Here is a 23,880-nt window from a genome sequence, read left to right on the forward strand (position 1 = left end):
CCGCAGCTTAGCTCAAGTGAGGGTTTATTTATTAGATTCACGTAAGGATCACATAATATTTTTTCATAGACTCGGTTACAATTGAATAAATTGATCTTTTATAGACAGGGCAAAGGCCGAGGAACTTTTCGGGAAGCAGTTTTCTTTTGAACCTTGATTTTCGGCTTTGAAATTTGGAAGCTGTTGTGTGAAAGAAGTAAATTGTTTGAGGGAGAATGAAAGCTCTTGGAAGGGTTTGAACGGAATTGCATTGTGGAAACTTTTGATCACGTGGTTTTCTTCGTTGAGAAGTTCGCAGGAGAACGTTTCGCCGAGGCACAGGTCGACGGACGAGGAAGAATTAGAGATGAATTTTACCTCGACATCGTTTGAGGACTATAAAAGGACAGTGAAAAAAGTGTTGAACTAATATTTTCTTACTGTAATTTTTGCAGAAATTCCAGCTCGATAACGAGTCTTCGTAATTTTGGAATAAATTCTGTTGGCCACTGGAATGATATCAGCTATGCTACCAGCTGGAGAGTCCTTCTCAAGGAAAATGAGCCAAAATCGACCAGATACATTTCCAGAGAACATCGCAACATCCTTGTGCCAAATTATATCGACTGAGTTGGTAACATCTTTCCACATAACCGGCTCATTTCCTATAGAATTCTGATTAAACATATATTTGAACAATTTAATTGTGTGTTCTATGTTGAGAATATGTGTAATTACCCTCTGTAATTGAGCATAGGACACGTGTGTGATATTCATCAAGATTTCCGATTTCAGGCGGTTTAGGCAGATTGTAAATTACAGTTCTGTGGAATCTCCTTCTTCTTGGCTCGAGCGTCAGGACTGGCGACGTCAGAACTCCTGCTGGGCACGCCTCTGCGGGCACCGGAAAAGACTGTATCTTTCGAAAGGGCTGACCTCTTTTGAATGGTGAAAAGACTTAATTTTGTGGAAAGCGAATCTTAATTAGCCATCAAGAATTTGAATAAAAACATAAGACAGAAGCGCATATAGAATTTGAATATTCTACTTTATCGACAGATGTTCATAATGCCTAAGGAAAAAGTGTCAAGCCCGTCACATAACTGTTGTAGGTTTTGTCAGTGCTCCTTCTGGAAAAGTGACGCGCAAGCGTTCGTCGATTGCTGAGAGGGTACCGCCTTAATTTGAGTTTTTACTGACTCTAGTAGAATTCCAAGGCAGGTGAAATTCTTTGAACTCATTTCCTGCTGGTGTAACATTGAGCGCAACCACTTGAGGTCGCGTATGGATAAATAGAAATTGTGGAAGTTTCTGGAGCCGCAATCGTTTGAAGTCACAGCTTTCCAGTAACGAAGAATCTTCCTTTTCAAAGCCGTCGATATCGAGCTCTTGTTCCTCTAGCGGATACCATTTAGAATCCATTGATGATCGGAGAACAACCATTTCTGTGTTGCTTCGATGCTCTCCAAGAACGGGAATGTCTATGAAGTGTCAATGGGTGTCAACAAAATATGATTTAAAATATGATTTTATCGAGTATACTGAATAAATTTGCTGGTATGATATTTATCTTGGCGCCATAAAAGTCATATGAAAACCGTAATAGAAGAGAGGAATTTCATCTCTCCCATCATGTCCCATGTTCGATAAATATTTAATTTTAGCAAATGAACATTATTTGTTTCGATAATCTTACCTAATACGACATTGACTTTGAAGAGAGTCGGGCTCAATTCAATAACCGGCGTTGCGGCCGCCTCGCAATCGAATAATTTCGGCTGAAAATAATTTCTTATTTCATTATCGCATTTTCGGCTGTTAGCGAGAGTTCTGGAGGAAATCGCATTATACCTGGTTCTTAGCGTTGGATGATCTGGCGAAGATCCGCGTTGGCTTTTCCACGGCATTAGGCGGGACAATCAAACTTGATCCTGGTCGAAAAATGTTAATCAGAATATCGAAGCGATATTTTTATTCGTGAAAATGCTGAAAAGCAGGGTGGCGGGAAGATGCGACTTGGAGGAGCTCCAAAAATTCAGCGTGTTGCTTTTGTTGCTTAGAAATTTTTAAACTGATCGATTGAAAACTAACATTGGATGCAACTGTAAAGAAATGTCTTCATTTCAAAATGTTTTACTGTAATTAAGCATCCTAAATCGATACGACTTGACGCCCCAAGATCGATTGCTTTAACAACCTAGGCGAACATCTGTGTGAATACCTTCTATTAATTTAAATAAACTTTTCGACCACTACCGAAAGCCAGGAATTCTCTTGGATCTTAGGGTTCCTCCTCGGGCATCGACGAGGAAACACGCTAGAAATTCTTCTTCCATTCGTTGCGTGTTTTAAATAGTTCTCTTTCTGATGCGATGTATTTCTATCTCTGTATCTTTCTTTTTGTTTCTTATCGTTATTTAATTATTCTTGCTTCCCAGCTCATTCTTATTCACAAAGAGGCCTCTCGTTGATGCAAGAAATGATTGAGAAAAAATAACAACGAGAAACGAGCTACAAGCTTTTGACAACCAAGCTTTTTGGAGGCGCTCTTGGAGGGAGGTAACTCGGGCGCGCGCTCACGCCTTGGGCAAAAGAAAGAAAACTGACCAGCCTTGTGGCGCAAAACTCTGTCGTTTTCACGCCGTTTGTAAAGCGCGACAGAGTGTCCAGGGTTAGATTCAGATTAATTATAGATCAGGATGGCATAAGGGAGCGGGCTTGTTTTATACTAAAGGAAGATTAAGGTACTCCCGATGAATAATTTAGGACAGAAGGTTTAAAAGTAAATGGTAGTGACAACAAAACCGATTACATTCTCCATCAGGTTTGGAGGAAAAAAATACCCTTATATAGACAACCTAGGGCCTTATATAGATAATTTCCCATAAGATTAAGGGTCTAAATTTAATGCAAGCCTTGAGGAATACGAATGAATCAAAGATAACTTAAATTAGCAGTATTTTGACAGGAGGGTGGTATCATTTATTACCGGCTACTGGATTTCCCGGTGGAATGCTCGAACAGAAACAGAGAAAATTCTTATGTACAAGGAGGTTCAAACAGATACACATTTGAGGCGAGTACTGATGTCTTTTTTCAACGAGAAAGCTAAAACTGGTGATTGAGACGACGGCGTTTCATTTCTTCCGTTCTTTCCGCCAATTTGCGCTTCAAATCTTGAGTATGCTCGTTTGTAATCACGCCGCCGGAGGACTGCGCTTTTTCGAACATTTCTTTCATCATTTGGCGCATGAATGCAACTCTATAAAGATGACTGTAAAGACTTTTTGCGAGGAGAAAATTAAATTTACTGGGGCATAAAACTCGGTTGAAAAAGTTCATGTGCATTTAAAATTGTGAGATAGAAAGATAGGCCTTTAGTACTCCCCAAAGGGCCAATTAGACTTTGTCCGCTGGTGCAATAAGGATTTTGCCCATTTTGACACTGTCACTTACCCATGAGCGACTTCCATCTGGCCGTTGTGATCCAATTTGTCAAGAAAATTATTTATCTGATCATCCGCTTCTTTCTCCTCTTCTTTGTGCGCTTCTATGCCTTTTTGCTCGTAAGCAGCAACACTGTCTAAAATGAACAGTAAAACGAATAGCTCCTTTTCGATTTATATACATGAGATAGAATAGAAATAGTTCTGTAATAGTACCATCAAAGTCGATGAGAAATTCGACTTTGGCATCAGTCAGCAGCTTCATACAATCAACGCATTTGCAGATCTTGAGGCGGAAATCCTCGACGAAAAAGCTGCCAGACGTTGATTTCGGCTCGTTCTTGGGCTTAGTACAGTCGCCAGAAACTTAATTGCTACTGTTAGACGTTGATTGACAGACACAGATGTCATTATTCGATCCTTTCAGACAAGGTGAAACATAATCGACTGTAAAGCGTCCTCTCTGTACCTGATTCTTTATCTGCATTGCTGATACTATAGCAGCGTAGAAAGGAGAGTTCAGGCTTGGCCAAGCACCGAGGGCAAATCATCTCGTCATTATCATCATTATCCAGCTCTTCTTTGGTGAGTTTCAAGCAGCTACTGTGCCACCAATCCTCGCAAACGATGCACTGGATCATCTCGTCGTCTTTCAGCTCTTCTGGGCAATCTGGATCGGGATAAGGGCGGAGGCATTCGCAGTATTTTCCTGATCGATGATATTTTTGCACTTGAAGGGGCTCTTACCATCGAAATTGTGGTCGTATCTGTTTTTCTCGTTTGTGTGATTCTTGCTCTCATCGAATTTACATTTCCGGTGATATTTCCCGGTCCCACAGTCACAACGAAAATCGCGCTTTGTGTACAGTTCCACCAGCTCGCAATCGTCGTGGCAATTGTAGGAACACGCTGTTTTTAGGGTAAAAATCTGCTTTGACAAAAACGATCTACAGTAACACTACTGGTCTTTCTATAAGAAAGCAATTTTAACCGTTTCCTAGACACATAGCAGCTGGCTGGCCATCCTTGGCACAAGTCAAACAAGCATAAAGTGCCTGTCTCTTACAGTAGCCTTGAGGAAACGAGCAATTATCTGCATCAGAAGCGCCCAAAACTGATATTTGCTCCTTTTGATCGGCTTCTATTTCTTCGATTGTCTGTAATTGTTCCTCTATAAAAGATAGACTGAATATTCGGGCCACGAAAAGTACCTGTATTTCCATTTTCTTTTTGTAGGTCTTCCATGATCTTCTCAACTACTCGTGCTTCTGCGCTTCTTTCATTCATACTCTGGTCGTTCTAGAGATTCGTTTTTAAACAGTAGACTTGTTAAATGTTTAGCCGTTAATTTGTTAAAGTTAAAAAGTACAGAAGGGAAAACGAATCGAAATGGCAGAGAAAATATATTTTCAAGTTAAAAAATATTTTGCTGCCTCCAATCGACTTCATCTTCGGAGCCGGAGGACATTTCTTCATCTTCCACTGCTTCGAGCTTCTTTTGGCGGAGTTCTTCGCGCTTTTTGCGCAGTTCTTTCACCCGATCGGCAAGGTCTTTGGTCTTAGAGAACATGGCGATTTGTTGATCGACTTCATCTGAAACGAAAGTGTAAAATCCGAAACAGAGCCGATTTTAAGGTTCTATGGGAATCAGGCTGGATCGTTCTTTGCCGGATAAAAACCGTGAAAATGAAGCGTTTATAAAGAGAAACTTGAAATCCTCCTCAAAGTTAAAATTAAACTCGATTTCGTTCAGCTTATGTCCATTAGAAAAGGATCAAGAAAAGATTAATGAAAAACGGTATAAAATGAAACTCGAATTTAAAATAGTTATTGCTTTAACTCAGGAGGTACGCTTGAGTTTATAAAATAAATATCATATGATAAATATATTATGAAATGTGTAAATAGAGATCATATGCTATTTGAAAGCAGCTTGTTCTCACCAATATCTTTTGAAAAGTTGAAACTTTCATCCTCTTCTTCCAACATCTGATTCGACTTGACTGTTTCTTCATTTATCGCCATGGTGAACTCGTTCCATTCTCTGCAAAAATAATCCTATAAATTCTATCATGAAAATTCACCTTTTTGCTTTATCCGCCGGCGTTTCAACCCCTCGAATAGTCGCATCTTTCGTCTTGTCGTCGTAGAATCCTTGCGGTAGATTTTTCGCGATTCCGACGCCCTTTACTTTTGCTCCGTCCTTGAAATAGCTGATTGTTTATTGCTCGGGCAAAGGTGTTAGTACCTGAGTTTGGATGAGAAGACGCTTGTTTATCCTTTCCTTTTCTTCTTGCTCTTCTGAGACTGAAAATAGGGTTGTTAGAAATTTGGTTCGATTGTGAATGGTCCCGATTTTATCGGAAAAATCGATGAAGAGATAGGATTTTGAGATTTAACTGATAGAAATAGGATAAAAGGGGCGCTAAAACGTCAACAAATATAAATGCCCGATCTTTGAAAATTTCTATTCAGAAAATGAAGCGCTAGAGTCACTAACAACTCCTCGTAAATTCGAATTCAATAAGTTACCTTCCATTGGTTCTTCCTGAACTTTTTCAACCTCTTTTGGCTTGACAAATAAATCCTTGTTCGCTATTCTGTCTTCTTCCTTGTCAAAAAAGCTCGCAGTCAATCCTGAAGATGTCTTTCCCGATGCTGCTTTTGGAAGTTTCTTCACTGTAGTGCGCATTTGGTCTGCGTTGAGTTTGATTTTTGAAGCGATGCTGTTGCTGGCAGTAGTTGATGCTTTCTTCGATGACTTTAGCTCGCCGCTTTGCAGGAGCTTGATTTTTTTAAGCGCTGAGATTTTGGTTGATATATTTTAAAATCTTTTGATTGCTTAGTAAGGTCTACAAAAAATGAATTCGACCACGAAATCTGTCTTTTAGACGCTGAAAGCTGAGATGGAAAAAAATTAGTTCAACCAGTAACTATCAAATCTTCAGTAGTAGAACTCGCAGCTGGCCTTTTCGCCTTTGCTGATTTTGCCTTCAACTTCGACATCATTTTCTGCATGTCTGCTGCTGTGACCTTCTTTTTCGACATTATTGTTTCAGACAAGCAAAAACACCTCTAAGCAATGGTCCTTTATTTATTCGTTTTCATGAGCAGTGAGAGTTTTTTACAAAGAAATGAGTGAAAAAAGTACAGTAATGAATGTGATTTACTGAAAGTAGTAGTGTAAGGCGGAAAGAGTTGAAGTTTTTATTTTTTTTAACATTATTAATCAATTTGATGAACATTCTAGCGTTAATTCTATTCGTCGGTCATTCTCCAAATACTATTATTTTTCGGGACTTTCATTTCCCAGAGACTTTCCCGACGAGAAGTTGCAACTGGCGCTGGTTCTGAAGAGAAAGATGAAAAAGGGATGATGGGAAAAGATGCACCTGAAAAAGCTCCATCGGAGTTTTGATATTTGATGACTGTTTTTTGATATTCTGAAGCGGGTTGGGTGGAATCAGAGTAAATCTCCATTTGGTCGATTTCCGAATCGGTATCTTGTCGACTTCTGCGCTCTTTTTTCCTCCCTTTCGACGGAGCATCTGAACGGGGTGTAAGTTTCGTCTAATCAAACCATTTCACGCCAAAAAGATTTCAAAAAAGTACAAAGAGCCCCTTTTGATGATTTCAAGGTCTAGGCAATTTCTTAGGCTGAGTCGATCTCAATCAGATAAAGATAGTAGCTGAAGCTAAAAATTCTATCGAAGTTTCCAAAAAGTCAAGCCTGTTCTCAAATTTCAAAGTTTTAACCTGGCTAAAATGCAGCTCATTGCAGAAACAACTTTTGGTTCATTTTGTAAAATGTCAAATAATAAATGATTAGTATCTGATCGCGAACTAATCTTACCAGAGCTAGTAGCATAATCAATAATTTCCGTAGTCAGTCGATCAGCTAAGAGGTCAATTTCTTTATCCTCATCGTTTCGTCGTTTTCTCTCCGGAAAGCCCATTTGCGGCCCTTTCAGTCGCTTGTGCGGTCGTTGCTCGAATTTGGAAAAGAAACTGCTTCTGTTTTGATTTGGACTGTTAGAGCCATGATTAGCGGCTAGTTGCTCGGCTGGTGAGCTACTGGCACTTCCGAAGTCGTTTTTGACGTCTCTAATGATTTCCCGAGCGAGTCTATCTGCAAACGATTCCATCCGTCTTAATCATTAAAATTGCAAACAACGAAGAGGAATTTCCATAAGAAAATATATGCTCTGTCAATTATATAAATATAGGAATGAAACAAAACTGGTGAGATGATAGTGTCGGAAGAATAAATGGCAGGCTCGTGATTATATAAAAAAGGGGATGATCTTTCGATGCTTATTCGAAGAGCTGGGCGAGGCGAGGTGAATTTGGGATCTTTTCTCGGGCGAGTTCGGCAACTCGCTCTGGGTCGAGCTTTTTCAGGTTCTTCAGAGCGTCCTGAAAAAGAAATAGAGAGGAAGGAGGGGCGGGACTTACGTAGACAGCGCTCTTGACATCTGGGTTCTCGTCTTCAAAGTGCAGGATCAGGATTTTCGCGCCATGCTCAGTATGCGCTCCATAGAGAGTTTTGTCATAGTTTCCATGGAACTTCTGGTCCAGCATTGAGTAGATTCGCTGGGCGCACTAGAAACAACCCTTTAGAGGACACGAATAAGGAGATAAAAGCTTACCCTGGTGGCAAGAATACGGAAATCATTGTGCGGGTCGTCCAATCGTTCGAGGAATTTGTACAGGACCTTGTGAAGGAAATCCGTTTCCAAGTACTGCCCGCTGATCTCGTGCAGCAAGTTCGAAACCAGAAACAAGCCATGCTTCCTAAGAAATTCTCTGTCAAAACTGAAGAAGGCAGAAAAACAAACCTGATGCAAACTTCATCGTCCTCAACGACAGAGTGGATGGTGGCCTCGTGACCGTTGTACCACATGACTTGATCCATCTCCGATTCTAATGGAAGTAGAGAGCAGAGGATCGAAACTGACGCAAGTTTGACAGCTGACTCGATGCGGCCGACGCGATAAGTGAGGTTCTTTGAGACGAGGGCTTTTTGACAGTTGATCATTTTGAGTACTTTCTAAAGTTTTTCATAACGAGAAATGGCTCGAACCGTTCGAAATCAACCTCACAGCAGGATCTGGAGTTGGTTCGATCTCAATCGATCCCTAGGAGCATAAAATGCGGGCTTGGAAAAATTTATCAACAAAATAATATGAAATCATCGAACACTGTAGCGAGATAACACACGCCGTAGGCATTTTTTAGGTAAAAATATGATTACAATGAAAACTTTTTGAAATAAAATCTATGAACTGTTCCTATGAGTGTCTTTCTTGCCTGTTCCGGAAGCGATTCGGGGTCCGACTGAAAGAGACGGAAGAGCACCTCGACGGTCTTGAGCCGGATGCGCTGATTCTCAAGTCTGGTGTCGAGTAAATCTTCAAAAATCATTCTCGATCCGTCGAAAATCGCGTCGATTTTGTGAAAACGCGCGAACTGTAGAAAGCAAATCCAGGTCCAAAACTCGTTGGAGTGTTGGTTCCACGATTTGAGGCTGCCCTTGATACAGAGGTTAAACAACGAGGAGGCTTACTTACAATTTGGGGCGTTGAGTTCAAGTTATTCTCGAGGAAGAACTAATGTTTCCTTTCTAAGCACGCTTAGTTGAAAAACAAGACAAAAGGGTTCTAGAGAGAAATTTGCAAAATGTCAATTTAAAACAGCGCGGCCAAGAGTATCTGACGCATAGATTTGGCGAGAGTTGTCAAGGTTGACGCAATGTTACATCAGCAATTTACTTTTTATCTGCTATCTTTTTTTTAATTTTCTGAGGTAAAGAAGACATAACATTATGTTTTAATCAAAATCAAATCTGCTAATTTCCAGGAATTCCGATTTTCAGGAATTCATTTTCTCGGATAAAAATCGGTTTAAACGGGCTCATTTATATCGAAAATATTTCTTACTTGATTTGCTTGAATAAATTTAACTCCAACTTGTCCAATAACGTCGTCCAACGGAGCACCAAAGTTTTTGATACTTGCCGGCTCGTAATCCGTCTCTTTGTCGTTCAATGCCTGTATTTCGGGTTGCTCCGGAAAATTAACTCTTTGCGGCTAGTCTTTAGTCTAATAAACAATTTGTTTATTGATCTGATTCAAAACGTGGCGACCCCTGCCTGGCAGTAGATCTCGGAGCAGACAACGTTGAAAACATTTATGTTTTGTCTTTTGGATAAATGCTCGAGCGTGCGGCGGACAGTCTCGATTTGCCGCTTATCTCGGACCATGTGAGGCATTGCTAAAAATAGGGGTGTTTCAGAAGGCTCCTTTTCTTCAACAAAACCTTTAAAAATCGCCTTTGCGAGTTTGTTCTGGAGCTCTGTCTCGTTCCAGACGTTTTTCGCAAAGTTTTCCAAGATCGAAAGCGTTCCAAAGGCAAATCCCTGCACTCCAGGAAGCACAACCTTGAGCACAAGCTCTGGAGTCGCCAGAATCGTCAGCCAGTTGGCAATTTGGTCGCCGTTTTCACGGACTTGAGGGTCTCTATCGTTACACGCGCGATTGATCACTTCGACTATCTTTGGCACATGCTGGTGAATATTTCTTTCGCAATGGGAAATGACGAGGCCGTAAATTCGAGTTGCCATGATGCGATTCTCCAGGCTCAGATTATCTTAATTAAAGACGTAAATCAAGCGCAAATCTTTCAAAAATCAAAGTATGAAGGGGCAAAATCCTCCATACTTGAGCGCTGGCTTCAAGGAAGAGTACCTGTGGCATCATTCGCGAGCCCATTCATCATCCCCATTAAATTCCTCCCACAGAGCTCCCGACAGCCCAGCCTGCTTCTGGGCACGCCCTCAGGCCAGGCCTGCGGCGGCGCGACGGGATAGTCCATCTCTTCTTTCAAATCAGTCTCGTTCTCATTCTCAAAAACTGCGCCAATTTCGTTCCATTCAAACTTCGACTTTTCCGCGATCGCTCGGTCTTCATCGTCGAACATGCCAAAAAGGATCGGAATCAAGAGGTTGAAAAAGGAGTACCGATCGCGATACGTCTTCAAATAGTCGACCACTTCGATCAGCAAAGCCATTCTGACTGTAGCATTTGTATCGAAGGTTCGTTGAACGAGAATGCTCATGTTCTTTCGCAAATGCTCGGGAGCGGCGATTTTTAACAACTGCCAAGTGCTAGTGACTGTGCTTGCACGAACTTTGGACTGCTGATGATTACTGGAGGAGAACAAAGCTGGAAGCATGAATTCAGCGTATTGATGGAAGTTGTAAGGATAAGTGGCGATCATGTGGCGAAGAATTTCGTTGGCGACAAGGCGAGCAGTGACGAAAGGATCTGCCAGGGTTCGAGAAAGAATGAGCGAGATTTCAGGCATGTAGCCAGGGATCACTTCTGGGTGGTTTTTGATCACTAAAATTTAGTGGTTGGGTTTGAAAAGTTGCGGACAAATTACCTCGAAATATAAGCCTCAGCTGCTCAAGACGCAACTCTTCGCAATCTTCCACGATTCTCTCAGTGCCAAGTCTCGATTCAAGCGTCGGAATCAACCCAGCAAGGAGATTAGGATTGTTGAGTACATCAATGAGCACTTCAATATTTTTCGTGGCGTCGGTTCTGATCGATTCGGAATCATCAGCGAAAAGTCGACAGGTGAGCTTCACGATTTGAGGAAGGACTTTCACGTCGCTGAGGACTTCGTAAGGTTCGGAATTGATCACTTTTGTAAGAATACGAGATCCTTCTTTTCTCTGCGCCCGGGTGGCATTTCTATTGGACTAATGGACCGATTAGGGATGGAAAAAGATGACTGTTTGTACCTGAATCTGCTCTGCTTTTCTCAAATTTCCTTCAACTTCGTAGAGATCGTCTTTACTTGCTCCAGAGGGGGCGTTTTCCGGCTCACTTTCTTTCAGAACAGTCACTTCTTCCTTCTGCTTTTCTATTTCTTCTGTTATCTCTTGAAAGGTAACCATTTTCGCCCTTTTTCCGATTCCCAAGGGACAAAAGGGCTTTCCAATTCTTCTTCCAGCAGCAAACGCGCGCTGATTGGACGGACTGGAGAGGACCGCGATTCGCCGAGCAACGCGGTTGAAATCAATAATTTGGCGACTTTTTCGCTGCCTGGTGAGCTTTTTCTAAAGAAAATAAAAGAAGAAAGGAGTAACTAGAGAAACGAAGATCATGGCGTGGCTGAGCTTTATGCTAGTGACGATTCTATGGGGACTGGTCGGAATAGGAGCTCCTATGATGGTGCCTTCAAGTCCTCAAAAGGTAAAACGCAATTCCTAGAATTTTGTGACGCTATAATTTGAGATCTTGCAATTTTTTCTTTGATATTTGGGCCTAGAACTGTATCTTCGTAAATATAGAGATCAAATTAGTTGGAATTTTCGGCGAAAAATGACAATTTTGTAATTCTACGGTCAAATTTCGAGATTGAAAGGAGCGTATTTTTCTTATTTCAGAACTGATAATTATGACAATTTTGAGAAGTTATAGTTTCTTGTATCATCTTGTATTCCAAAATAACTATTTGATTTCAGTTCCTGATCCAGACGATGTTAATCATGACCGCTGCGTGTTGCTGGTTGCACTGGCTGATCGCCTGGATGTCACAATTGAACCCCCTCTTCGGCCCCGTTTTGAGCAAAGAAGCTTCGGAAATCATCCGCTGGAGCTGGGAAGATAAATAAAACTAGGCTCACCAATTATACCAATTTTGTTCGTCGAAAATCAAAAAAGGAGCATCAACTTACAGAAAAAAAGCAACAATCTCGTCTCGTGCAATATTGAATATTCAACCATCTTTTTGTTCATCATATAGTCGCTAAATTTACGATTTTGAAACCTGCAAATTTCATCTTTTGCAACTTTCCTATTTTAGTCAAATTTCAATTTCCATGTACATATTTATTCTCTGTTTTACTTTGCATTCTCTCTCTCTGTTCAACCGAATAACCATATTTATGCAGAGCGCATTCAATAATAAACTACAAAAATAGCCGAAAGTTTGCGATTCACGCCGATTTATTTTGCAAAATTTCGTGAATCCAGCGAAGATTTTTCAACGCAGCGGTTTTCATGTAGATTCCAGGACGATTTACTTCGCCACAGCCTTTTCCGTTGCTGATAACTCCCATGATTGTCCACTTTCCGTCGATCATACAAGCAGCCCCTCCGCCTGAATCTCCTAAAGAAAGGTCTTCACCAGCTTTCGATGGGATCTCATACCTTGGCAATCTCCGACGACTCCTGCTGAGTGTCCAAAACAAAGCTCATTTTGTTTTACCACTTGCTTTTCTTCATACTCCCCTCGCCTGGCTAAAATTCGTATCTACCTAAGACCTTAAAATACTCAGTAGAAGAAGCGTTTATATTTGAGTATTTTATATCTTACTTGAAAGTTGTATATTACAATTTCTCCTCGGATAATTCCTCAAGACCGCCGCGCCCAATTTGTCCGGAGAACTTCCATCTTTCTTCTGCCCAAATCCAGAAACGATGCATTTGCTGAATCTCGGCAATACGAAATTACGCACAGGCAAACAGGCTGGGCGAACGTAGGATGTTTGTTCAAATGGATGATCTGTCTTCAAAATAGCCAAGTCGTAAGAAAGAGTTGTTGATTTGTACAGCGGATGTTTGAATTTTTCGTATTGAATGTGGCGGACTTGATGAGATTCTTCCTGGCGGTATTCTTTGTATTTTCTATTCAGGTGGCCAGCAGACGCGAAATAGACTGTTGGCCATCTATCGATGCAATGAGCTGCTGTAAGAATCAAATTCAAGGAAATCAAAGACCCGCCGCAGAAAATGAAGCCGCCTCGAGTTGATGAAAGACCAACATGCCAGGGAATACGCATTGGTTGAAAATTGTGTCCGTTTTTGGAGATTTCTAGTGAAGAAGAGTCATTTTTGCAGGAGCTTTCTTTCTTGCTGTGTAATGCCATATCATAACTTGTTCCATTTATTTTCGAATTCGCTCCAAAAGTGACTACAAGTCGTCAAAAAGATTGAAACTTTCAAGTTACCGATATCGCTGAAGCCCATTCTTATTTTCAACCTGTGATTCACTTTTATCGTCGAAGAACATGCCGTGAATTTGCCACAATCACCGTCTGAGCATGCTGGAATGCTACAGTATCCAAAGTTACATTCTTCTGGGTTTTTAACTGAGCATTTATGAGAGCTCTGGCCGGTAGAAGTGAAACACCAAGGAGCAAAACCGTCGTCATAATTTCTGCAAAGCGCAGGTTTTGAACCCCTTTCGATGCAATTTAGGCCTAGAAAGAGTGATATTCCTTGAAAAACTTTTTCAAGAACCTGCTCGTGTTATATTTTTGGTTCCTCGATATTGAAGTCCTGTCGGATCATTTTGCTTTAGACACTCTCTTGCAGCTGCTAGAATGCCGAAAATATGGTAAAGTATGTTTCTCATGAATCGGCCAAAATGAGAGAAAGGAAATGACTCATTTCAAATGAGGTCTCTTTTTTGAGAAAACAAACTTTGAAAGATGGCCGTTAAGGGTGTCCCCAACGATCGAGGTCGAGAGTGTCTAATTCGGTGACTCAAATTTTTCTTTTTATTTAGAAAATTCTGATTCCGAACCTTTTTTCAGATCTTCAATATCTTATCTACTTCTCGAGATATGGCTTTTTCTATGAGCGCGTTAATGCATTAGCCTTCGATAGAAATGCACTGTGAAAATGGCTATTTTGAAATTCTCAATTAAGTGTAGCAAATTATATATCTCCTGAAAGCTTGAAAAATTTGCTTTCTGCTGATACCATTTTCAAAAAGATCCGATGAATTTTACTTATTGTAAGAGCGCGTCAAAACTCGAAAACACCTGCTCTTTGGCGCCGAAAAAGGGGATTAACCTACTTATCGGTGCATAATCTGAGCTCATGAGAGCCTTGTTGAAGGATCGAACTATGTTCAGACTGAAATTTGGACAAAAAAATCAAGCGAAAAGGGCCTTCAAATTTGGTTCAAATTTTGTTAAAATCATCAATTTATATATTGTATATTTATATATACATTTGATAAAATTATAAAAAATCTGTCTCGATTAATGCAGAGAGAAGTGTTCAAGCAACATGATTCTTTTCGAAATTTGAAATTTGAACGAGAAGATTTCAAGAAAAACGATCTCAAAGTTACCCGAGATTACAGAAGTCGACCTTCTTTGAAGCGGCGGTAGGGGATTAACGGATCAAAATTTACGAAATCGGTCTCGATTAATGCAGAAAGAAGGGTCCAAATAATAATATTCATATTGATTTTTTATGTAAAAACTATCCGATTAGTAGAATTATTAACTCAAAGTTGATCCTGTTTCAAAAAAATCGTTGGGGACACCCTTAAGATTGGTCTGGTGAAAAGAAACGACAAAAACTACAAGAAGAATCTTGTTTTATTGCAGTAAGGAAGATAAGGAAAAGTAAATGTATTTACAGAAACGGAATTTGTGTTTGGTTGGAAGGACTCCCAGCGAGAGGTAGCGCAAAAGGAATGAGACTGATGAAAGCTTGGAATTACAGGAAGTACGCCCAGGTTTGCGGTAACTGCTGGGAATAATTCCGTGCAAGGGTTTTCAAAAAGCCCATTTGGGTTGAGCTGGGAGTCTTTCAATGACGGAAAAGGCTTTGGTGAAGGCGTGTGGAGTTGAATTCATGTAGTAAGTATAAGTAGTAGCACAAGAAAGAGATAAGGTTCGAAATATAACGAGAAAGCAATATGAAACTTTACTGAAAATTTCATAACTTCATAAAATGGGTGATATTTTTACACAGACCGAAAAGATCAGCATTTTCGACTCTCACTCATCAGGATCATGATGATTTGAACAAAGAGGGTTGAAAATGTTGAAGATTTCGTTCTTAGCGCGTGTAGAAGGGAAATAACTATCCAATTTGGGATTTTGGTGTAGCCAAAGCGCGGCTAGAATTGTCCAAAAACGATAGGGTCACAGTTTTTTCTCATTCTTCGAAAGAAAAATGCCTCGAAAGGGTCGGAGAATTTTTCATTCAGAAAAAATCATTGAGTTTTTATGCCTATTGATAAAAGGCGGGGATGAATCTTTTGGAGGATTAGTTGCCAAGAGGATTAGTGGGAACTCCAATAGCGAAGTTGTCGCAAGCATCATTACAAGGAGAACCTGTCATGTCGTCCTCGGCGACGCAGACCTGGATGTCGCAGTGGACATGGACGGTCGAGTTGGTCATTGGCTGGTGGTTCTCATCGATAAACTCGAAGACGGTGTACGAGTATCGATCGAAGTCCTTGGCGGCGCAGGTAGCGGTAGAACTGAACTCTTGCCAATTACAGTAAATGCTGGAGAACTTACGTTGCGTCAAAGTAGAACGGTTCCCATCGTTCGATGCCTGTGAAAGGCTCTGGGTTATTTCCATTGGTCCAGAGATTGTAGTCGAGGGTCAAATCGTTGTTCCAGACGGTGCACTTGGTAGCACGGAAAACAGTGTTGGAAACAGATGGGTTCTAAAAACGAATCAGTAACGTAAATTTGTCTTTGAGCTAAATTACCTGAGTGATAGAGAAGTACATCTTCTCTCCGACTCGGAATGGACCAACAGCTGGCTCAGCAAAGGCATCAGAAGTGTAGAGATCGAGCTGGAAGGCGAAGGTTCCGATGTTCTCGCCATCATGGGAAGCCATGGTACTGGTAACATTGACGTCGGTATCACCGATGTTGACATTAGCGCTGTAGACGCAAGAGAACTCCTGGTTCATTCGAGTCTTCATGTTGATCTTAGCGTTCATGTCGATGCCGGATGTGATTGCATTGGTGAAGGTGATGGTCTCGAAGACATCATCGTAGGCGACAGTGGTTCCGCACTCGTCAAGTTTGACTTCGACTCGGTATCGATCACCCATGGGAACGATGTGGTAGCTAGTCTCGTTACAGTTCGAGTCCAAGAGGTTGAGATCTTCGGCATTGGTGAAGTCAGCAGCGCTGAAGTAAGCAACCATTCGGTCGGGGTAGCATTCCATTCCAGTGAGATCTGGAATTGGCTCGCAAGTATTGAAGGAGGTCAGGAACTCGCCATCTGGGCACTCGCAGTATCCAGCGGGGTTACAGACGTCGGTGCATCCTCCGTTGTTGACGGAACAATCCCAAGATGGTCGTTCGCAAACGAATCGTGCCTTGGTAGTGCAAGCTTGAATGACGTACTTGTCGGTAGAATAGTCCCAGAATAAGCAATCTCCCACGTTGAGAGTAGCACCAATAAGGTTAGACTGAGCTTGTTGGATAGCATTGTTGATGGCGGTAGCAATCATGGAAATGCTACAGTCTGGGTCGCCAGGAGTAGCAATCCAGCCGTTGTTGGCATCAATGTAAGCACCAATTGGTGTCTGGGAAAGGGTATCAGTGCAAGTGACACCATCGAAGAAGCACCAGTCGGTACCTGCATCGTTGACTTTGTAGCCAGTGTAGACTGTGTCGGTGATTCCTGGTTCAAAACCGTCTTTTTCGATCTGCCTGAGTCGACCGTGGGCCTTGCTCCACACGTTCATGTACTCACTGCAGTCGGTATAAGAAGAAGCGGGAGTGTACATGTCGACTTCTTCGTTGAACAATTGTCCACCATGAGCCAAACAGACTGCAGCAGCAGTTTCGAAGTCTTCTTCCTCGACGGAGATACCAGTGTCGATGATGAGACCTTGCTGGTTGGAAACTTCAGTGTACTGGTTTCCGGTATCAGAGTCCCAAACGATGGTTGGCTGATTAGCTCTGGCGATGTAGCTGTCGAGAGCGATGAAGTTTCCATTCCCACAAGTGACGGTGTAGTCGCTGAAGTAGCAATCAAATCCTCCCTGGTTGGTGTATCGAGAGGTAGCAAATCGCTGAGTAGCATCGTTACATGCATATTTCTTGCCAGATTGAATGAGGCCGTAAGGAACTCGGAAATATTCCTCGCAGAGGATGATTGTTACACCCTTTTTGAAAGCATGGAAGTTCAAGTTGCTAAAGCTGGTAAATGGCTCAGGCGAGATGTAAATATCGTGGTTCAGGTCGAACTGGGGTCGGAAGAGCCAACCAGTTGGATAGCCTGTGAAATCACAGATAGTACCATCCCCGTTGACGTCGTCGAATCCGTCGGGACAGACGCAGCTGTATCCAGGATCCAAGTTGGTGCACTGAGCGGCGACAGAGCAAGTGTTGTCAGCGCATTCGTCGACGTCGGAGCAACCGCCATTGACATCATCGTAGCCGTAGCCTTCCTGGAGACATTCACACAAGAATGTACCTTTGAAGTTCTTACAGGTACTGTCGGCAGTACATCCACCATCGTTAGTAGCGCACTCGTCGATGTCAACACATCTATGGTTGATGATATCATATCCATCATCACAACCGCACTGGTAGCTAGAATACGAGTTGACACATTCTTCGGTTGTTGCGCAAGCATGTCCAGTACCCTCGCCCAAACACTCGTCAGCATCGACGCACTCGTTGTTCTCGTAGATGAATCCATCGGGACATGGCTTGTAGCTCGCAGCATAATTGAGTACGATTCCGTAGTTCTGAACGAGATCATCGGTGATCAAACCCATTCGGAGCTCGTAGGTTTGCGAGTTCTGGCCGGCGTAGTCACCAAGATTGTTGATGCCGAGGAGACTATCGTAGTTGTAGTCGTAGTCGACATTGGTGGGATCAGCGAAGGCATCATCGAATCCGCAGAATGGGCCGATGGCGTTATCATCGGCGTCAAAGATGTAAACCTAGATAAAACAGAAATTGTTTTGCATTGGCAGCTTACCTGGTCGTGTGAGCAGAGACCGTCGTCAGAGTGATCGACCTCAAACTCAGCGAAGCTCCAGTCCACATGAGTGGTCATATTACCTTCAGAATACCGTGAAAATTATCCCAAGATTACACATGACAGCTTACCCGACAGAGAAACCCGAAAAGCATAGACGGAATTTGCTGCGTAGTGGTGTGGTGTGGAAAGTTGCCCAGCGACGTTCGCATCCCTAGAAAGAGTTCAATTGAAAATTATTTCACAGTACGTTACTCACGCTTCAAGAACGGTGCAACTCGGCCCGCCAGATCCGGCAAGGCAGTCCAGAATCGACTGCGGATCTGCGCCGTGGGCAATTCCAGCACCAAGAAGAGCGAGCTAAACATTCTCTTTACATCAAAAATTCAAGTGTAAAAATCTTACGGTCTTCATGGTGAGAAAACTGCCTTCAATTATTTTAAGCGGCACCCGACTACGCTGAATCTAATGCGCTCTCTTTAAATGTGTCGGTGAGATCTGTTGAAAGGTCGGCAAATGCAATTGCTAGGAATTTATGCATTTGACAAAAACTCAGAAATGGCTGAATATATTTACAGATGGTTTTATTTACAAATTCTACAGAATCACTCAAAAAGCCTGTTGTTCTTATTGAGCTTGATTGATCGCCGATAACGAGTGATAAGCGCCTCCATGATTATTTGGTACTTTTTGTCGTAGCAGACTGACTGATTCTTCGGCTTTTTCTGGCGAAGAAAGCCTATCAAAGGATCCAAGACAAAGAAAGGGGGAAATTTTATGTTCATTATTGTGGATCCTTTCTTTTGGGGACGGAATTAAATTGAATGGAGAAGGCAACGAGTCATGATTGTTGAAATACGCGAGAATAAAGTCTGTTTTCGCGTACTAAAATGATGTTATTTGAACACTTGTATTCGCGATACCTTCCAAGATTGATCCTGTTCCTCCTGTACATTTGTCAAAGTACTTTGAATAGCGGAAATGACCAGTTTAGAAACAACGACGACCACCATCATATGCTGAAATCGCGATATTCATTAGCGGAAAAGTCAAAAATCATCGACATATTAACAACGGACTCACATAAAGGGCAAGCATGAGCGATGTGACGTGTTTGGTGGTTGCCACACCGGGGATTTCCGTCAGAGGAATATTCGCTTTCGAGTAGATGAACCACTTGAGCGCAACGATGGAGCTAAAATAATTGCCGAATATTCTTGCTTTTCATTCGGATCGTGAATTTATTAGCTCTTGAAATCATAAACGAGTATCGTTCTAATTTGACCCTATCCGTCAGTGTCATCAATATTAGCATACAGCTGCGCAAGGCCAAATCCAAAGGCATGAACGACTAACAACATGAGACTCAGGCATTTCCATAAGGCGCCAAGGGAAAATGAAAACGATATCTGAACTGGTCCAAAAGTTCTGTGAATCACGTAGAACGATAAAAGCTTCAAAAAAGCCAGTAGAGTGGAAGTTGCAAAAGAAGCTTCAGCCAAAAGAGTCGGATGATAGCCAGACCATTCTTTGACGGGAGTCGTATCAGATCCATAGTGATAGAACGCATATGCTTTCATTACATAAGAAAACGTGAAAGAGCCAAAGAAGGTGATATACAGTAGTGAGCCCTGTCTAGCTATGTATTGCTTGAGCCCGTGATAGTATATGTTCTTTGCATCGTGCCAAAGTTGACCAATAATCCAGAGGATGATCAGCCAGTCAAGACAGTTGAACGGTGGGCCCGCAGTTTCTCGCGTATGGTAAAATGGGGTGAGTGAAATAAAAAGCAGAAAAGTGATGTAGGAGGCAAGTGAGCAGACAAACTGCAAGATTGGAATGTTGAGCATCTTCCCTGCCTCAGAATTCGGGGCAACGAGATAAGCAATGGACCAGAGGGGCCAAAGAAGACCGAGGACGAACCAACACGCAGTCCGAATCAATCCCGATTGACAGATTAAATACGACAGCTCTCCGTACCAAACTCGATTGATGACCTGTTGGCAGTTCGCCTGGCTTAGAAATTTCACCTGCTTGTATTTCAAGGCTTTTTTGAACAACTCAAGCCGCGAGTAGCGATTTGTGTGATTTAGTTTGAGCAACGCCTCCATTTCGTGGCTGCTTCGCGCGTGGCTGATCAGGTCGAATGTGAATTTGTCGACGATCTTTACCAGCTCCAGATACTCTTCCCGGAACTCGATTTCGATCATGGACAGCTCGTCGAACTCGTGTGACAGCTTGAACGCTGCTTGAATCGGGTCCTTTTCAGTCAAAATGAGCATTGCTGGAGAACAACGGGCTTTATTCACATCTAAGCGGAACCGACTGAGTCTTAGTGAGTCTTCTTCCGTCTTCGTCTTGCAAACTTTGCAACCACAACCGACCCGATGCGTTCTTGGAATCGTATTGCAGCCGTTTTCGAGCAGAATTGAAAGAATCTCGTAGTAGTTTTTCTGAGCGGCGAGAAGAAGAGGGGTCATTTTCATTTGAGAATAAGCTTGCTCGGATTTGATGATTTCCAAGGTTATCTGAGCCACAGTCGTTGTTTTGTTTTGCTCATTTTCCAGGAGATATTTCACAACTACATGTATGTGAATAATTTTAATTCTCTGAACATGGCCCTACCTTCGATTGACCCAACATCGACCGCTTTCAAAAGCGCCCTAGAATAAAGCATCGGCCAAACTTGAAATAGAACTTGAATCACTGTAATGTCTCTCAAAACAACAGCATATTCAATCGGCGTTCTTCCCAGATCATCCTTGAAATTCATCAGTTTCTTGCTCTCTTTGTGCTTCAAGATTTCGCCAATCAACTCTGTATCCGAACATCTGATGGCGCGGAAAAGGAGTCTCGCGAAATCTTTGATGTCCATATTTCTCCTGATGCTTTTTCTGTTCTCTTTGGATAATCCTGCAATGAGGACATTTGCCCTTGAGGACATCTCATCACCGAAAAGTGCTTTCAATTTCGATTAACTCACCGCAACAAAACACTTTTGCGTATTGATTTTTGAATATATGTGACTTCTGCTGATCCCTACTGTATTTTCTTCTTCCTTGTTTCTTACTGAGCTTCATTGAATTCTTTTTAGGGGAAGAACTGCAAGTTACAGTAGGCAACAGTGAAGATAAAATCAAAAAGTGAGCCTAATGCGGGGCTCGAACCCGCGACCGTTGGATTAAGAGTCCAACGCTCTACCGACTGAGCTAACCAGGCCCGAGGAGTGCTCAGAATTGAAAATACTTATCCTAGCACTTTTCTAGAGCCCTCAGTGAATCACTTGTTGATGTTCTAAAAGTACCTCAGTTCGTTGCAATGGGTCGGAAATCCCGGAAAAAGAGTGAAGTTACAGTAGCCGAGTCGTCGTCCTCCGAGTCACTCACTGACGATTCCGACCCAGAGTCCATCGAGGAGAAGGAGGATGTCAAAGAGAAGTTCCCCACCCTCGAAGACTTCCTCAATCGCCGTCCGAAAATCTACCAGCCAGTCGACAAAAATGATGCTGGAGCCAGAGTCGGTCAAACTTCAGAACTGCTCTATGATGCCCTCGAAGTAAGTTTGCTCCTAAAATTTAGATGATAGATTTTGTAGGATTATTCTGTTTTCATGCATTACAGCTTGGCGCTAAAAAGAAGAATGCGAACTGGAATCGGTAAATACAACGCTAGAATAAACACAACTCAAGAATTTTTTCAGACGAGATCGATCTTGGGACGAAAAAGATCATGCGCACGGCCAACATTCCCGGCGGAGAACAGGCAAGCTTCGATAATCAAATCAAGTGGCTCACCGAAAGAGCTCAAAAACGGCGTAATGAAATGGCCGAAATGCTCGCCAAGGTTAAGAAAGAAGCTGCTCTGATGAAGGATGCGAAGATCAAGATCCTCAAGTTCCCCAAGATGGATGAAGAGGTAGAGCTGCTTTTCAAGTGGAACAAGCAGCGAGTGCCGAACATAAGGGATGATTTGCCACAAGTTCTGAAGGAGGTATGAGCTCGTCGAATTAGCACTAGAAATATAAGTATTGTAGACCCAAGAATTGGTGGACAAAGAGTATCAAGACTTGATGGAAACTATCGACAACGACCACAAAGAAAACCTCGGGACTGGGCTTCGAACTCTTAGATCAAAATTCTTTCGGTTTTTTCTCATTTATCCTCTTTCGAATTCCAGCTAGCCAAGCTCAAGAAACTCGAACAAAAACTTCACCGAAAGTTGGAAGAGGAAATGGACGAACTAAAGCCTCGCTGCTCCCTTATGTAACCAATAAAAACGAACCACAAAAGTTTGAAATCATAGAAGAGTACACTCATTCGACTCAACTTGAGTTGAGTGATCTCTGCTTTTATTTTCATTTTATTAATAGTCTTTTTTTCTCCATATCTTGTTCTGAGAGAGCAGGAAGTGATTGTTGAATGTAAATAATATCTTTTTTGTCTTTTTTGAAATATTTTTTAACTTGTGCAGGTGCATATTATCTCAAAGAGGCGCTCCGAAAAGATCAAGTTCTTTTTCGATGCGATGTCTTTTTTTTTGTTGTTTTCGGAATGGATCGATGAGTAGAAAGAAGATTGCTCCAATAAAAGTATTGCAGTCTGGTAGAGTAAAACTGTACAAGGGTTTTGTGGTTGATATTTGATCAATGCTAGTGAGCGGTCTCAAGGAGAGAGGCACGGGAAAGAGAAGGTCTTCTTTAGGCAGCGATTCCTTCGAACGACAGGATTCCACGTCCGGAGGTTTTGATGTCGCTAGAAATGGGTTAGAATATGTCGTGTGCTGATAGCTGGCTTCCAGCTCCTGTTCTCAATTAAGACGACTTACGATTTCGTGGAAAGATCAGATATTCTGTCGGAAGCATCGAGGTCTTCTGGGGAAGTCAACTGCCACTCAACCTGGATGCCTTCAAACTTTTTCTTGAGCGCGTCTTTGGAGGAGGCGGAGACCATCTTCTGCCTGATTGGGGCACTATCGGGCGACCAGATAATGAATGTCAACTTGAATAATTAATCGTTAGACACTTGGTAAGAAAAATTTAATTGATACCTTTGTTCGTTCTCCTGCTGGAACTCCGGGACCCATATCAAGTTTAATGGCAACGTCGTAGATCGCATATCGACACTCCTAAACCCAGAATATGAATAAAAACGATAAATATTTATTGATGAGTATGTTTGATGCTAACTTTTATTGAACCCCCGGCGGATAATAAAACAAATGAGTGTTAGAGACAAAAGAAGAGTTATGCAACAATCAACAATTTCCGTCTCATTTTTTCCTAGCAATTTTCTAGCTTTGATGTTTCTGAATATAGGATTTACTTACACTTTCAGGCAGACTCTGAGTAAATGATTTCCATGCATCTGGAGCACCTTTTTCTTGGACAGACTCTTCGATTGGCACAATCTCTTTGTTTTCTACTTTGAATTGGCAGGACTAAACTCGTGATTCGGAATGATTTTTTTGAGGATTGTTACCTTGATCTTTCCAGCTTTGAGTTTCTCCCACATTCCGACGCAGGAGTCATTTGCAGCAACACCGGACATAGACGCCATTTTGTTTTACTCTTATTTTTTCAATCTAAATTTAAAAAAGGTCAATCTCTAACTTAAATCCTGTGCGGCCTGTCAATAACCGGCGGATCGGATGAATAAGTTATGGCAGCGCAAATGTGTGCCC

General features: G+C 42.0%; 12 protein-coding genes and 1 non-coding gene across 13 annotated transcripts; 2 read left to right on the plus strand and 11 right to left on the minus strand.

Moving 5' to 3' along the window:
* Positions 1-24: 24 nt before the first annotated feature.
* LOC145711581 (uncharacterized) lies at positions 25-936 on the minus strand. Its single transcript, XM_081789275.1, has 3 exons — positions 718-936; positions 421-644; positions 25-375 (listed from the first exon to the last, which is right to left on the minus strand). Exons 2-3 carry the CDS (start codon positions 628-630, stop codon positions 76-78), a joined length of 510 nt encoding a protein of 169 aa, XP_081645401.1. The 5' UTR covers positions 631-644; positions 718-936; the 3' UTR covers positions 25-75.
* A 153-nt stretch (positions 937-1,089) lies between these two features.
* LOC145711256 (ankyrin-1-like) lies at positions 1,090-2,439 on the minus strand. Its single transcript, XM_081788981.1, has 4 exons — positions 2,236-2,439; positions 1,831-1,903; positions 1,676-1,757; positions 1,090-1,460 (listed from the first exon to the last, which is right to left on the minus strand). The coding sequence occupies exons 1-4, from the start codon at positions 2,313-2,315 to the stop codon at positions 1,159-1,161; spliced, it is 537 nt and encodes a 178-aa protein (XP_081645107.1). The 5' UTR covers positions 2,316-2,439; the 3' UTR covers positions 1,090-1,158.
* Positions 2,440-2,934: 495 nt separating this feature from the next.
* On the minus strand, positions 2,935-4,790 carry LOC145703886 (putative E3 ubiquitin-protein ligase UBR7). The gene is made up of 7 exons (XM_081781323.1): positions 4,637-4,790; positions 4,423-4,596; positions 4,173-4,334; positions 3,895-4,134; positions 3,642-3,791; positions 3,436-3,562; positions 2,935-3,241 (listed from the first exon to the last, which is right to left on the minus strand). Exons 1-7 carry the CDS (start codon positions 4,710-4,712, stop codon positions 3,088-3,090), a joined length of 1,083 nt encoding a protein of 360 aa, XP_081637449.1. The 5' UTR covers positions 4,713-4,790; the 3' UTR covers positions 2,935-3,087.
* On the minus strand, positions 4,750-6,473 carry LOC145712206 (uncharacterized). The gene is made up of 6 exons (XM_081789891.1): positions 6,353-6,473; positions 5,958-6,227; positions 5,674-5,732; positions 5,510-5,628; positions 5,369-5,469; positions 4,750-5,018 (listed from the first exon to the last, which is right to left on the minus strand). Exons 1-6 carry the CDS (start codon positions 6,471-6,473, stop codon positions 4,840-4,842), a joined length of 849 nt encoding a protein of 282 aa, XP_081646017.1. The 3' UTR covers positions 4,750-4,839.
* A 32-nt stretch (positions 6,474-6,505) lies between these two features.
* LOC145704176 (uncharacterized) lies at positions 6,506-7,598 on the minus strand. The gene is made up of 3 exons (XM_081781653.1): positions 7,279-7,598; positions 6,818-6,973; positions 6,506-6,775 (listed from the first exon to the last, which is right to left on the minus strand). The coding sequence occupies exons 1-3, from the start codon at positions 7,568-7,570 to the stop codon at positions 6,684-6,686; spliced, it is 540 nt and encodes a 179-aa protein (XP_081637779.1). The 5' UTR covers positions 7,571-7,598; the 3' UTR covers positions 6,506-6,683.
* A 7-nt stretch (positions 7,599-7,605) lies between these two features.
* LOC145712207 (dynein axonemal assembly factor 5-like) lies at positions 7,606-11,501 on the minus strand. Its single transcript, XM_081789892.1, has 11 exons — positions 11,233-11,501; positions 10,869-11,190; positions 10,172-10,825; positions 9,744-10,073; positions 9,577-9,698; positions 9,365-9,475; positions 8,712-8,957; positions 8,264-8,475; positions 8,075-8,219; positions 7,881-8,027; positions 7,606-7,841 (listed from the first exon to the last, which is right to left on the minus strand). Exons 1-11 carry the CDS (start codon positions 11,386-11,388, stop codon positions 7,740-7,742), a joined length of 2,547 nt encoding a protein of 848 aa, XP_081646018.1. The 5' UTR covers positions 11,389-11,501; the 3' UTR covers positions 7,606-7,739.
* On the plus strand, positions 11,470-12,413 carry LOC145704276 (V-type proton ATPase subunit e 2-like). Its single transcript, XM_081781761.1, has 2 exons — positions 11,470-11,686; positions 11,959-12,413. Exons 1-2 carry the CDS (start codon positions 11,597-11,599, stop codon positions 12,106-12,108), a joined length of 240 nt encoding a protein of 79 aa, XP_081637887.1. The 5' UTR covers positions 11,470-11,596; the 3' UTR covers positions 12,109-12,413.
* Positions 12,414-12,432: 19 nt separating this feature from the next.
* Positions 12,433-13,874, minus strand: LOC145712208 (chymotrypsinogen B-like). Its single transcript, XM_081789893.1, has 5 exons — positions 13,739-13,874; positions 13,447-13,698; positions 12,813-13,409; positions 12,647-12,736; positions 12,433-12,605 (listed from the first exon to the last, which is right to left on the minus strand). The coding sequence occupies exons 1-5, from the start codon at positions 13,851-13,853 to the stop codon at positions 12,433-12,435; spliced, it is 1,227 nt and encodes a 408-aa protein (XP_081646019.1). The 5' UTR covers positions 13,854-13,874.
* Positions 13,875-14,814: 940 nt separating this feature from the next.
* LOC145695726 (uncharacterized) lies at positions 14,815-18,688 on the minus strand. Its single transcript, XM_081772735.1, has 7 exons — positions 18,608-18,688; positions 18,462-18,562; positions 18,334-18,416; positions 18,203-18,285; positions 15,963-18,164; positions 15,766-15,917; positions 14,815-15,725 (listed from the first exon to the last, which is right to left on the minus strand). The coding sequence occupies exons 1-7, from the start codon at positions 18,614-18,616 to the stop codon at positions 15,509-15,511; spliced, it is 2,847 nt and encodes a 948-aa protein (XP_081628861.1). The 5' UTR covers positions 18,617-18,688; the 3' UTR covers positions 14,815-15,508.
* A 119-nt stretch (positions 18,689-18,807) lies between these two features.
* LOC145712209 (short transient receptor potential channel 1-like) lies at positions 18,808-21,077 on the minus strand. The gene is made up of 5 exons (XM_081789894.1): positions 20,828-21,077; positions 19,520-20,783; positions 19,286-19,397; positions 19,170-19,221; positions 18,808-18,941 (listed from the first exon to the last, which is right to left on the minus strand). Exons 1-5 carry the CDS (start codon positions 21,075-21,077, stop codon positions 18,808-18,810), a joined length of 1,812 nt encoding a protein of 603 aa, XP_081646020.1.
* Positions 21,078-21,348: 271 nt separating this feature from the next.
* On the minus strand, positions 21,349-21,421 carry TRNAK-CUU (transfer RNA lysine (anticodon CUU)). Its single transcript has one exon. It is a non-coding gene; the product is annotated as a tRNA-Lys (tRNA).
* A 99-nt stretch (positions 21,422-21,520) lies between these two features.
* LOC145697149 (uncharacterized) lies at positions 21,521-22,487 on the plus strand. The gene is made up of 5 exons (XM_081774313.1): positions 21,521-21,757; positions 21,797-21,857; positions 21,902-22,191; positions 22,235-22,306; positions 22,381-22,487. The coding sequence occupies exons 1-5, from the start codon at positions 21,521-21,523 to the stop codon at positions 22,465-22,467; spliced, it is 747 nt and encodes a 248-aa protein (XP_081630439.1). The 3' UTR covers positions 22,468-22,487.
* Positions 22,488-22,816: 329 nt separating this feature from the next.
* LOC145697158 (actophorin-like) lies at positions 22,817-23,833 on the minus strand. The gene is made up of 5 exons (XM_081774322.1): positions 23,679-23,833; positions 23,527-23,637; positions 23,248-23,325; positions 23,026-23,198; positions 22,817-22,952 (listed from the first exon to the last, which is right to left on the minus strand). Exons 1-5 carry the CDS (start codon positions 23,754-23,756, stop codon positions 22,898-22,900), a joined length of 495 nt encoding a protein of 164 aa, XP_081630448.1. The 5' UTR covers positions 23,757-23,833; the 3' UTR covers positions 22,817-22,897.
* Positions 23,834-23,880: the final 47 nt, after the last annotated feature.

Source organism: Oikopleura dioica, chromosome 1, assembly GCF_907165135.1.
Source record: "Oikopleura dioica chromosome 1, OKI2018_I68_1.0, whole genome shotgun sequence".
Lineage (NCBI taxonomy): Eukaryota > Metazoa > Chordata > Appendicularia > Copelata > Oikopleuridae > Oikopleura > Oikopleura dioica.

Excerpts from the sequence above, each read along its gene's own strand:
- LOC145704276 (XM_081781761.1), top strand. The coding sequence starts at position 11,597 with ATGGCGTGGCTGAGCTTTATGCTAGTGACGATTCTATGGGGACTGGTC. Across the intron at positions 11,687-11,958 it reads TGCCTTCAAGTCCTCAAAAG|TTCCTGATCCAGACGATGTT; the intron begins GTAAAACGCAAT and ends ATTTGATTTCAG.
- LOC145712206 (XM_081789891.1), bottom strand. The coding sequence starts at position 6,473 with ATGTCGAAAAAGAAGGTCACAGCAGCAGACATGCAGAAAATGATGTCG. Across the intron at positions 5,733-5,957 it reads TCAGGAAGAACCAATGGAAG|TCTCAGAAGAGCAAGAAGAA; the intron begins GTAACTTATTGA and ends CCCTATTTTCAG. Across the intron at positions 5,629-5,673 it reads GTCTTCTCATCCAAACTCAG|GACGGAGCAAAAGTAAAGGG; the intron begins GTACTAACACCT and ends AGCTATTTCAAG.
- LOC145712208 (XM_081789893.1), bottom strand. The coding sequence starts at position 13,853 with ATGAGAAACATACTTTACCATATTTTCGGCATTCTAGCAGCTGCAAGA. Across the intron at positions 13,699-13,738 it reads CAAAAATATAACACGAGCAG|GCCTAAATTGCATCGAAAGG; the intron begins GTTCTTGAAAAA and ends CACTCTTTCTAG. Across the intron at positions 12,606-12,646 it reads AGTCGTCGGAGATTGCCAAG|GAGATTCAGGCGGAGGGGCT; the intron begins GTATGAGATCCC and ends ACCTTTCTTTAG.
- LOC145697158 (XM_081774322.1), bottom strand. The coding sequence starts at position 23,756 with ATGGCGTCTATGTCCGGTGTTGCTGCAAATGACTCCTGCGTCGGAATG. Across the intron at positions 23,199-23,247 it reads CAGCAGGAGAACGAACAAAG|TTGACATTCATTATCTGGTC; the intron begins GTATCAATTAAA and ends TAATTATTCAAG. Across the intron at positions 22,953-23,025 it reads TCTGATCTTTCCACGAAATC|CGACATCAAAACCTCCGGAC; the intron begins GTAAGTCGTCTT and ends ACCCATTTCTAG.
- LOC145697149 (XM_081774313.1), top strand. The coding sequence starts at position 21,521 with ATGGGTCGGAAATCCCGGAAAAAGAGTGAAGTTACAGTAGCCGAGTCG. Across the intron at positions 21,758-21,796 it reads TGCTCTATGATGCCCTCGAA|GATTATTCTGTTTTCATGCA; the intron begins GTAAGTTTGCTC and ends TAGATTTTGTAG. Across the intron at positions 22,307-22,380 it reads ACGACCACAAAGAAAACCTC|GCCAAGCTCAAGAAACTCGA; the intron begins GGGACTGGGCTT and ends GAATTCCAGCTA.
- LOC145711256 (XM_081788981.1), bottom strand. The coding sequence starts at position 2,315 with ATGGAAGAAGAATTTCTAGCGTGTTTCCTCGTCGATGCCCGAGGAGGA. Across the intron at positions 1,904-2,235 it reads AAGAGAATTCCTGGCTTTCG|TTTGATTGTCCCGCCTAATG; the intron begins GTAGTGGTCGAA and ends ACCAGGATCAAG. Across the intron at positions 1,461-1,675 it reads CAAAGTCAATGTCGTATTAG|ACATTCCCGTTCTTGGAGAG; the intron begins GTAAGATTATCG and ends GACACTTCATAG.
- LOC145711581 (XM_081789275.1), bottom strand. The coding sequence starts at position 630 with ATGTGGAAAGATGTTACCAACTCAGTCGATATAATTTGGCACAAGGAT. Across the intron at positions 376-420 it reads GAATTTCTGCAAAAATTACA|TCCTCAAACGATGTCGAGGT; the intron begins GTAAGAAAATAT and ends GTCCTTTTATAG.
- LOC145712207 (XM_081789892.1), bottom strand. The coding sequence starts at position 11,388 with ATGGTTACCTTTCAAGAGATAACAGAAGAAATAGAAAAGCAGAAGGAA. Across the intron at positions 10,074-10,171 it reads GCTCGCGAATGATGCCACAG|ATAATCTGAGCCTGGAGAAT; the intron begins GTACTCTTCCTT and ends TCTTTAATTAAG. Across the intron at positions 9,476-9,576 it reads GCTCCGAGATCTACTGCCAG|GCATTGAACGACAAAGAGAC; the intron begins GCAGGGGTCGCC and ends CCCGAAATACAG.
- LOC145704176 (XM_081781653.1), bottom strand. The coding sequence starts at position 7,570 with ATGGAATCGTTTGCAGATAGACTCGCTCGGGAAATCATTAGAGACGTC. Across the intron at positions 6,974-7,278 it reads TGATTATGCTACTAGCTCTG|ATGCTCCGTCGAAAGGGAGG; the intron begins GTAAGATTAGTT and ends CACCCCGTTCAG. Across the intron at positions 6,776-6,817 it reads CTCCGATGGAGCTTTTTCAG|AACCAGCGCCAGTTGCAACT; the intron begins GTGCATCTTTTC and ends CTTTCTCTTCAG.
- LOC145703886 (XM_081781323.1), bottom strand. The coding sequence starts at position 4,712 with ATGAATGAAAGAAGCGCAGAAGCACGAGTAGTTGAGAAGATCATGGAA. Across the intron at positions 4,135-4,172 it reads ATACGACCACAATTTCGATG|GAAAATACTGCGAATGCCTC; the intron begins GTAAGAGCCCCT and ends ATCATCGATCAG. Across the intron at positions 3,563-3,641 it reads ATTTCTCATCGACTTTGATG|ACAGTGTTGCTGCTTACGAG; the intron begins GTACTATTACAG and ends TGTTCATTTTAG.
- LOC145712209 (XM_081789894.1), bottom strand. The coding sequence starts at position 21,077 with ATGGACATCAAAGATTTCGCGAGACTCCTTTTCCGCGCCATCAGATGT. Across the intron at positions 19,398-19,519 it reads GGATTTGGCCTTGCGCAGCT|CTCCATCGTTGCGCTCAAGT; the intron begins GTATGCTAATAT and ends CAATTATTTTAG. Across the intron at positions 19,222-19,285 it reads CGCTCATGCTTGCCCTTTAT|CATATGATGGTGGTCGTCGT; the intron begins GTGAGTCCGTTG and ends TCGCGATTTCAG.
- LOC145695726 (XM_081772735.1), bottom strand. Across the intron at positions 15,918-15,962 it reads TGTACTTCTCTATCACTCAG|AACCCATCTGTTTCCAACAC; the intron begins GTAATTTAGCTC and ends ATTCGTTTTTAG. Across the intron at positions 15,726-15,765 it reads CCGTTCTACTTTGACGCAAC|TTCTACCGCTACCTGCGCCG; the intron begins GTAAGTTCTCCA and ends GCAAGAGTTCAG.